Here is a 10,265-nt window from a genome sequence, read left to right on the forward strand (position 1 = left end):
GGGCCGGGGGGGGTGTTGCTTCCTGCTGCTGCGCCGGGCTGGGAGAATTAAACCTGAAAGTCATTGTGAGTGGGGCAGCTGGGGGCCGTGGCGGGGAGGGGGACACAGCTGGCCCCGTGCTGACTTCAGCCACCCCAGTAGGGTCTGGCTTCCCTGGCGAGCACAGCACGGGCTCTCCTGCCTGCCCGCCTGCCTGCTCGAGAGCAGTGTGTCTGGCAGGGGTGGCAGGAAGGTGCTTCCCAGCTCAGCTGTCCTGGCCGGGGCTGGCAGCATGGTGGAGTGCCTGGTGGGTTGTGTCCCCCGCTAGAGCTGGGGCATGCAGCCCTGTTTCCCTCTTTTAGTTGTGCTCAGCCTTTTGCGAGCCTCTGGTTTGATCTGGGCTGGCTGGCTCACGGGGAGGGAGGGTCCCCCATGGCCTCAGGTTGGGGGCACCTCAGCAGAGCGCTCTGCTGTGCCTCTGGCCCAGGCATAGTGGCAGCCAGTGCCGCTGGGGTGATGTCTTGCACGTGTGGTTGAAGCCTGGGAGCAGTTCCTGCAGAGGAACCGAGGTTGGTGCTGCTGTGGGGACAGGGGGACGGGGAGGGTGCAGGCTGAGGTGGGGTGCAGTGCCCCAGGGCCAGATGTTCTCTCCCTTCTGCAGGACCCGGTACATCAGCACAGAGCTGGGGATGCGGCAGCGGCTCTTCGTGGGTGTGCTGACCTCCAAGAGCACGCTGAACACGCTGGGGGTGGCTGTCAACCGCACGCTGGCCCACCGCTTGGAGCGCCTTGTGTACTTCACAGGCACGCGGGGCCGCAAGGTGCCCCACGGCATGACGGTGGTGACGCACAGCGATGAGCGGCCCATCTGGAACATGTACCAGACTGTCAGGTACCTTCTGGACCACTATGTGAACGACTTCGACTGGTTCTTCCTGGTGCAGGATGATACCTACACGGAGGCACACCGCATCAGCCGCCTGGTCGCCCACCTCAGCATCGATACCCACCTCTACCTGGGTCGCCCCGAGGAGTTCATCGGTGGGGACACTGAGGGACGCTACTGCTACGGGGGTTTTGGCTACCTGCTGTCCCGCAGCCTCCTCCTGCTCCTGCAGCATCACCTGGAGAGCTGCCGCAATGACATCCTCAGCGCCCGGCCCGATGAGTGGCTGGGCCGCTGCATCATCGACTACACGGCCGTCAACTGTGCCGAGGAGCACGAGGTAGGTCCTGCGGCAGAGATGGCCTCCAGGAGCCTGATCCTGGCCCAGCATGTTTCCTTGCCTCCTCAGGGGCTCCTGGCCTGGGGGACCAGCCCTTGTGCCCTATCCTCCTTTGAGCTTGCTGTGCTGGCAGCCGGTGGGATGGGAGTGTGGGTCAGGGCCAACCGTGACCTGTCTCTCCTGGCTGGCGCAGGGCCTGCGTTACCACTACTTCGAGTTGGGGAACAACGCGGACCCCGAGCGGGAGACCGACCTCCGTTTCCAGAGCGCCTTCACTGTCCATCCTGTGCTGGATCCCCTCCAGATGTACCGGCTGCACAAGTACTTTGCGCAGGTGGAGCTGGAGAGGACGTACCAGGAAATCCAGCAGCTCCAGGTGAGGCCTGGCTTGGCTGGGAGGGTCTGGGCTCCTCTTGTCATCCCTGTGGGCTTTCTGGTATCACCTCTCCACTCTAATATGAGGGTTTCTCACATGAACCTGCTGTGGGATGGGATCAGCTGAGCCCATGTGGCTGCAGGGGCAGTGGTGCTGGCTGGAGAGCAGCTTTGGACCCAGATGGGTCCTGGAGCTGCGGTGGTGGTTCAGGGTGCTAAGGTCCGCCTGCAAAGGCCAGGCAGGGTGGGAGAGGGCGTGGATTCTGCCAATGCAGGCCACATGCCATATTTGGGGTGCTGTTTGGAGGAAACCTGAGGTGCTGGACAGGAGTCAGGCTGAAGACAGAGTTGTTCTGGCACTGCTCTTTAGGCCAGGAGTGGCTGATCTCTGAGGATTGGGAGTCAGCTTGCCTGCAGCCAGAGTTGGAAGGCCTACCTGCGCCTGCCTTGGCTCTCACTCCTCCGTCTCTCCTCTTGCAGCTGGAGATCCAGAACGCCAGCAGCCTGTCCGCAGATGGGGACCACGGCGCCACGTGGCCTGTTGGCATCCCACCCCCCTTCCAGCCCAAAACCCGCTTCGAGGTGCTGCGCTGGGACTACTTCACAGAGGAGCAGGTCTATGCCTGCGTGGACGGCTCCCCCAAGTGCGAGCTGCGTGGCGTGGACCTGGCGGATGTGGCTGACGTGGTGGCCATGGCCATGGAGGAGCTGAACCGCAAGTACCAGCCGGTGCTCCATGTCCGCAAGCAGCAGTTGGTGAACGGGTACCGGCGCTTTGACCCCACCCGTGGCATGGAGTACACGCTGGACCTCCAGGTGGAGGTGGTCACCCAGAAGGGGCACAGCCGCTCTGTCACCAAGCGCGTGCACCTGGTGCGGCCCCTCAGCGAGGTGGAGATCATCCCTATGCCCTACGTGACGGAGGCCAGTCGCATCAACGTCATCCTGCCACTGACAGCCCATGACCGGGACCACGCTGCACGCTTTTTGGAGGCTTATGCGGCGGCCGCCTTTGAGAGCAGCGAGAACGCAGTGCTCACCTTCCTCTTCATCTATGACCCCTTTGAGGCCCAGCAGGTCACCCAGAATGACATCTTTGCCCCCGTGAAGGCCCAGATCACTGAGTACGAGCGCAAGTATGCAGAGGTGAAGATCCCATGGATCAGCGTCAAGACAGACGCACCCTCCCAAATCAAGGTCATGGACATCATCTCCAAGAAGCATCCCGTGGACACGCTTTTCTTTGTGGCCGGCGTGGGGACGGAGGTCACTGTTGACTTCCTGAACCGCTGCCGGATGAACACCATCAATAACTGGCAGGTCTTCTTCCCCATCCACTTCCAGGGCTACAACCCTGCCATCGCTTACCACAACCAGGTGCCGCCCACCACGCTGGACCTGCTGCGGGATGCAGGGCACTTTGACCGTGATGTCTTCCACGAAGCCTGCTTCTACAATGCTGACTACATGGCGGCACGCACCCGCATGGCAGGTGACGTTCAGGAGAACGAGGACATCCTGGAGACCCTGGACATCTACGACATGTTCATAAAGTACTCCAACCTCCACGTCTTCCGGGCTGTGGAGCCCGCCCTGCTGCAGCGCTACCGGCACCAGGCCTGCAACCCCCGGCTCAGCGAGGAGATCTACCACCGCTGCGTGCAGAGCAGCCTGGAGGGCGTAGGTTCTCGCTCCCAGCTGGCCATGGTGCTTTTCGAGCAGGAGCAGGGGAACAGCACCTGAACCCTGGGGCGTGGAGGGGCTGGCCCTGCCCTGCCTGCCTGCCCCACCTCTTCTGCTACCCATGTCTGTCTTCCTCTTCCCGGCAGCTGCAGGGACCACTGGCACCTGAGCTTGTGACTCGCCCCGCTGGGGCTGACCGGGCCGGGGTCTGCCAGCCTGGGGTGCCCAGGTCCTTCCAGAGCGGCCGCCGCTGTGCAGACCCCAGGGTGAGGTGGGGTCAGAGTCGCTGAGCTGTAAGCCGGGACGCCCAGCTCCTCACCCTACAGCTGCTGGCCGACGGCCCCATCTACCCCCTCCCGGCCCCACTGCCCAGTGGGGAGGTGATGGGCTGCCCTGTCCCTTGCTATCCCCCCTCAACTGGGGGCACACAGAGCCCAAGGCCCCCCTGCTGCGGGGCCATGACTGCCACGGGGCTGGCGGCGGTCCCTCACGGTTCCCCCAGCACCCCGGGACAGGGCTATGCCCCTTGCTCCTTCAGAGCGTTGGCCCAGTTGTGCAGGCAGGGCTGCGTCCCTGTGCCCGCCACAGGCTTGGACAGTGGGATGGGGCATGTCCCACCCCAAAAGAGCAATAAAGAGGTTGGTTTTGGGGTTTTGCCACTTGGCAACGAGCTGGAGCGCTCCTGGCTGGTCGGGGTGGGGGGGTCCTGGTCTCTGGGCCAGTGGGCGCAGGGGGTGCTGGAGGGGATCCTGCTGTATTCACATACCATGAGCTGCTCCCCATGGGAACCATGACCCAGGCCGCTTTGGCCTTCGCAGTATCAATAGGACGTCAGAGGTCGCAGCCCTCGGACGAGAACCTCCTGACAGAGGTGGGAGCCCTCCCCGCCACGGGGCCGCCCTTGGGGGCGGGGGATGCGGTGCCTGGCTTGGTGGGCACGGCAGAGGGTTTGGCTGTGCATCTCCTAAGGAGAAAGCGACTGAGGAGCCGCTCTCTGCTCCTGGTTTGTATTTAATAGTGGGGAGGGGGTGGGGTGGGGTGGTGCGTTTACACCAATAAAACAGAGAGATGAACCAGTGGGTTTGGCTGATTCTTCCCTGGGGCATCTCTGGGTGTCCCACTGGGGGTCTGCGTGGTGGTAGGTGCTGGCTGCTTGTACAAAACCTGGCTGCAGCTGGTTGGACCGCTTCCTCGCAGAGATGCTGCTTTCCCCAAGCCACCTGCAGCATCCTGTATCTGAGCTGGGAGATGACTGCCTCTCCTTAGCGAGGCCAGGGGGAACCCATCGGCTTATGGACAGGCTGGCAGGTGCTAGGCTAAGGAGACACTTGGAAATACCAGCTTGAACCCCTGGGGGCTCGCAGCAGGAGTCCTGCACCTCCTCTGATGCCCACGGTCCCTGGTGCCGTCCTGCTGTCACCACCTGCTACCGGTCACTGGTGGTACAGCAGGATGCTGAGCCCCTTGCCACGGGAAGCCCTGGTGCCCACATGCAGCGTGCTGAGCTCTGGGCAATGCCCTGTCGCTCCTGGTGCCATAAATTCGTGGTCCCACTGACAAGGTTTCCAGCCCTCCTCAGCCCTGGCTCTGGGTGGAAAAGCACTGCAGTGAGGGGCTGGTGCAGCTGTGTGTCCTCCCACGTGTGCTGTCCCCATAACAGCCATCATGGGCTGTACGTGAGTAACGGGAGGCCTCTGGCCCACGTCAGAGCAGAGGTCGGGTGCCCACATGGGGTAAGCTCTGTCCTGCAGCATCTGGGATCAGCTCCAAAGGAAGCTCCCGGGCCAGAAACCGCATTTGAGCACTGTGTTGAATCGTTACTGCTGGACTACCGATGAATTGTTACTCTCCGGGTTGGTTTCACCCTTTTTCAGGCTGTTTTGCATCTCAGGGCTTCTCAACTTCTTGTGGTTTCCAGTTTCCCGCTGCCATGGTACTGGGTCGGGCAGAGCACCGTGGTCCTGTCCCGGACTATCTCACCACCTACAGCTCCTATTTGCAGTCTGAGAAGTGGGGACTGCGTCCCCTGCCAGTGCTGCCTGCTCCAGTCATGACTTTCATGGCTCCGCATGCTCTTCCCACCAGCCCTTTGGTCATCACGTTTTACTTGTTCATGAAACACGCGTATCAAAGAGACATCCCCAAGAAAATTAACTGAACCTACTCACTGTTAGTTATCAAGGCTGCTGGTGCTCAGCGAAACTCCTGGAAAGCACCTGGGCTGCATGGCATGCCTTCCCCAAAGATACCTCATTCATATATTCCTGCTCCAGTCTTCATATCCACGGTGTAGGAGCATGTGTGTTTAAATATAATTTTATTATATTTCAGACAATAACTGTTAGCTTGCTCTGAGTATTTCTATTTTTGATCTTCCCTGAGCACATCCTTAATTCCCTTTAAATGTGAATCTGGGACAGAGGGAGTGAGACGGATGCAGGTGTGTTACCGATACGTTTCTCCTCTGGAAAGCAGACCTAGGAGTCGGATGTGATTAGGTGTTAGAAGAGTATCCAAATGGTAATAAAGCAAACTGGCTTCAAATCAAGTTGGCTGCGAAAGGAAATGCCAAATTGTCATTTAATTGTCACAAGATGGTCTAGATAGAGTTGCTTTTGTCTCCTCTTTGCCCAGACTGAATTAGAGCTATTTCTTGTCTCCTCTTTGCTCTTTGCCCAGACTGAATTAGAGCTATTTGCATACCTAACGCTCCGCACTACCAGCACCAACGAAGCCCCCCCTGCACCAGTGTACCTATGAGCAAATGACAGTCCCTGGGGCACTCCCAGCACAGTTATTTTAAAAGGGAGCCGGCAGTGTTTGAAGCTGCTTTGGTGTTTGCCAAGTTATTTGCTGCATTGCAACATGCTGAAACCCCCCTCTCCCACGCAGGGCTGGCAGGTGCAGGCGGGGCGCTGGACCTGGACAGTGACACCCTTGAAAGAGGCAGGGAGGAGCGGCCCCGGGTGCTGACGTGGGTGGCTGAGCAGACAGGGACTTTCTGCAATCCCTGTTCAGGTTTGACCGGTACTTCCATACCACGTGCCGATTTTTGCACAGATGCAGTTGCGGAGGCAGAGTGGTGAAAGGGCAATTTTCCCAACGGGGCAGGAGAAAACACGTGTCTGCTGCCCGTAAACTTCTGCTTCCCTTGAGAAAATTTTCTAAAAGTGTTACTGGCTCACCACGGCCGTCGAGAAGAGCAGCGCAAGTTCCTCTTGGGGAGTTTTTTGGAAGAGGGTGCAAAGGGCCAGTTCAGAGCAAAGCACTCTCAAGCACGAGAGGGGCCGGCTGGGCACACCGGGGCTGGGCGGGCGCCTGCCTCCCCTCTCCTTCCTGCACCGTGGCAAGGAAAGGGACTTAAACCGGGGAAAACCCAAGCTACTACTCTGCTGTTCTGCCCCCCCCCCCCCCCCTCCCTTCCCCCCCCCCCGCTCACCACGGCCGTCGAGAAGAGCAGCGCAAGTTCCTCTTGGGGAGTTTTTTGGAAGAGGGTGCAAAGGGCCAGTTCAGAGCAAAGCACTCTCAAGCACGAGAGGGGCCGGCTGGGCACACCGGGGCTGGGCGGGCGCCTGCCTCCCCTCTCCTTCCTGCACCGTGGCAAGGAAAGGGACTTAAACCGGGGAAAACCCAAGCTACTACTCTGCTGTTCTGCCCCCCCCCCCGGATTGTTCCCCCAGTGTGGTCATGCAGACACCTCTCTGCAAATGCAGCAGTTAGCCTATAAGTGGGGAAGGCAAAACCTGCTTCTCTAACCCTGCTCGGGTCATTTCTGGCTGTGCTAAACCTCACAGCAGAGCTACTTCAGCCCTGTCAATGTTAATCAGCTTGATAGCTGACCTTTGGGAGGACGTAGGAAGCGAGGCCGTGTCAGGAGAGGGCTGGAGGGCAAGGGGAACCGCAGTGCTCTTTCGTCCCTGCGCTTTCATTGGGAAGGGGCCAGCGGTATGTTGCTGCGTGTCTCACAGGAGTGGCTCTGCCAGCCGCAGAGCGGGACCCAACCCCAGCAAACATTTCCTCCCGGCCGTGAGCAAAGGCAGGAGAAGCTGCACTGCTTAAGGAGGAGCAGGCAGGGAGATGCTGGGCTTTGCCTGCACCCAATGCCCTGGGTCACAGCCCAACACGCTGCCGAGCCCCTGCGGAGGGTGCGGGGGGCTTTGGCCAGGGGCTTTTCTGGCCAAGCTCGGGGAGATTAGAGCCTTTCGATGATGAGGGAAACAGCTGTTAGCTTTAAGTGCAGGCAGGGCTGCTGCTGGCGCGTGCCTGCCTGCAGGGCTTTCCCTGCACGGGGGTGTCAGCGCCCCCAGCTATGCCTGGGAACGTCCCCTCTGAGGACGTACAGCCCCAGCACAGGGAGACTGCAGGAGCCCGAACCTCCGGGGCTGGGGGGAGAGGCAGGCAGCTCGGCTGGATTTTGATTTTAATTGCCTCCTTGGTTTTTCCAGCCTGCTTGCCCGTTGTCAGGGGCCGAGTGCTGGAAAGCAAGGGCTGTGTGTCCCCTGCCTGGCCCCACTGATGGGCATCACCGGTCCATTTTCCCAGCAAGGGGGTTGTGGGGAAACAGCCTGGAGCAAAGCAGCAAGCTTGGCATGCTCAGGTCATCAGGAGATGCTGAGGGTCACTCCTTTCTCCAGGTGTTGCCTGTCACCACCAACATCTCCGACCAGGAGAAGATGGGGAGGAGGTGACAGCAGTGAAGCCACGTGTCCTGTTGCACTCTGGGGCTCACTTCCAGCCCCTCTGCTCCCAAACCGGATGGTTTGTTTTCTTTGAAACGTGGCTTTTTCCTGGCAACAACAGTAATTGCGGTGTGTGGCGGTGGAGGCACGGTGGGAAGTGCCTGAGGAGATGCCTGCCCCATGGGCAGAAGGGATCCTCGCCAGCTGCTCCATCCTGGTGCCCCCTCCCTGGGGCTGGCACCTCATCCAGCAGGAGCTGAGTCTGCTGATGCTGTCACCTCCACGGTGACAGGAGTGTCGCCAGCGCAGCTGGTCCTGCCACAGTCGGATGCCTGGCGTTTGTCCAGAGGGCTGTGCTCATTAAAATTAAGGGCCTGTTTCACTATAGTGGATCCCCTTCTAATTATGCCCCAGCTATTTCGTGTGACTCATTACAGGCGATTCAAGCAGTGCTGTGCTGGGCTGACATCACTTTGCAGCCCAGTGAGCCCTGGGTGGCAGCGGCCCCGTCCCTGGGGAGGGCCGGACCTCCGGTGGCCCTTGGACGGGGGCAACGTGGGAGGCGGCACCTGGAGGCCACACCGCCTTCCAGGTTTGGGGCTGGCCCTGGGATGCTAAATCTGGGTCATCCCGCTGGTCCTCCTCAGCCCAGCACCATCTGCACCGGGACATCAGGCACAGCGCAGGCAGGGGGGATGCGGGGGTCGTCTCACCTGCCCGTCCTGTTTGGAGGCGGTGGGAGACCTTACAGGAGGTGTTACCTCCAGGTGCCACCGGGAAGTTGCCAAATTAAAGAACAGAGGTGCTGACAGCAACAGATAAAAATAACTTTACATCACAGCTTCGCTAGGTCACCACTACAGGGCTCCTGGGACCTGTCCTGAGTGCGCTTTGCCGGCAGCCTCAGGGAGCTGGGACAGGCCATCCACGAGGCTCAGCCTTTCCTTCGGCCATTCTTCACTCCTGCTCCTCCAAAATCACCTTTATTTTCTTGTGGGCATAGGGTCTGGCTTTGTGGGGGGTTATTCCAGAAAGCCGCTTGCCGGAGCTGGGAGATAAGGAGCCGGAGCAGCATCTTGGTGAGCATGGCATAACGCTGCACCCAGTCCTCGCCCTCCTGCCCTCCCTGGCCAGCACCACCATGTCCTTCAGGTTTTTTATCAGGACCTGGTCCTTTCTCCGTGTCTCCAGCACCTCCAGCACTGTGCGCTGGGCTCGCCGTGTGATCCTGCTCTCCTCCTCGCTCAGCTCCTCCGACACATCTTCGCTGTGGGGCAGGAGGCAGCAGGAGCTCACGGTCACAGCCTTGGTGTGGATGAAGGTGGCTTCATGGCAGGGCATCCTGGAGGGGCAGATGGGTCAGGACCCAGTGGCAGGGACAGCCTCATCCCAAAGGACCCCAAAGGGACCTGATCCTCTTACCAGGTGATGAAAAGATGTGGCGGATGTAGCTATTTCCCCACTTTTCACTTTAGGACCCAACCCTAGTGCTCCCCTCGCAGGGCATGGTGTGAGCTGTGGGATGGGGTCCTGTGTCCCAGCTGCACCCAGTTAACCTGGGCATCTTCAGCCCTCACTGGTTTAGAGGGAAACCCGCAGTGCCCAGTGCTGGCAGCCTCCACCGTGAGGCCAGCCCCTGTCTCCCGCTTTGTCCCCTCTCTCTGTGCCGCAGGATGGCCGGGGAGGATGGAGCAGGGTCCAGAGCAGGTAGGAGCTGGAGGAGCATGTCTGCCAGGGAAAGCCTCAGGGCCTTGCCCCAGCAGGGCCCCCTTTCACCCCCATCCATCCTCTGCCTCCCCCATTTCGGTTTCACCCCGCACCCCTTGCCTATGGCACCCATGGGGTCCTGCTGGAGGTCCCACCATGGGACAGCTGATGGTGCCCCTGGCTTCTCACCTGCACTGTGCCCCCCCATCGGGGGGACGGGGCCCATGGTCCACAGTGGGTGCTGCAGGAGCAGGCAGCTGCTGGCACCGTGCTGGTGATCCCAAGTGGGGGCAGTGCCAGTGTAAGCACCGGCTTTTAACTGATAGGGGCTGTGCCTGGTGCTGGTAAGAGGCACGGGAGCAGAGGGGCCGTGGGTACCACAGGGGGGCACCCCATGGGCAAGTGGGTCCTGCATGGGGTCCTGGGTGTTGGCAGGGGTGCAGGGTGCTGCTCTGGCACGGGGAATTTGTGGAGCACCCCCCAAAGCACCCCATCTGCCCCCCCACCTTGCATCAGCCCCCAGAGGGGCGCTGGTGGGGTGCTGGTGGGGTGCCCACCCTGCCCCGGGGAGGGATTCGACAGTCAGGGTTCGGCTCTGGCAGTTCCTGCTGCTGGT

General features: G+C 60.6%; 1 protein-coding gene across 1 annotated transcript; it reads left to right on the top strand.

The window, feature by feature from the left end:
• Positions 1-797: 797 nt before the first annotated feature.
• On the top strand, positions 798-3,448 carry CHPF (chondroitin polymerizing factor). The gene is made up of 3 exons (XM_009274921.2): positions 798-1,205; positions 1,399-1,581; positions 2,061-3,448. The coding sequence occupies exons 1-3, from the start codon at positions 813-815 to the stop codon at positions 3,321-3,323; spliced, it is 1,839 nt and encodes a 612-aa protein (XP_009273196.1). The 5' UTR covers positions 798-812; the 3' UTR covers positions 3,324-3,448.
• Positions 3,449-10,265: the final 6,817 nt, after the last annotated feature.

This window comes from Aptenodytes forsteri, unplaced genomic scaffold, assembly GCF_000699145.1.
Source record: "Aptenodytes forsteri isolate BGI_AS27 unplaced genomic scaffold, ASM69914v1 Scaffold255, whole genome shotgun sequence".
NCBI lineage: Eukaryota > Metazoa > Chordata > Aves > Sphenisciformes > Spheniscidae > Aptenodytes > Aptenodytes forsteri.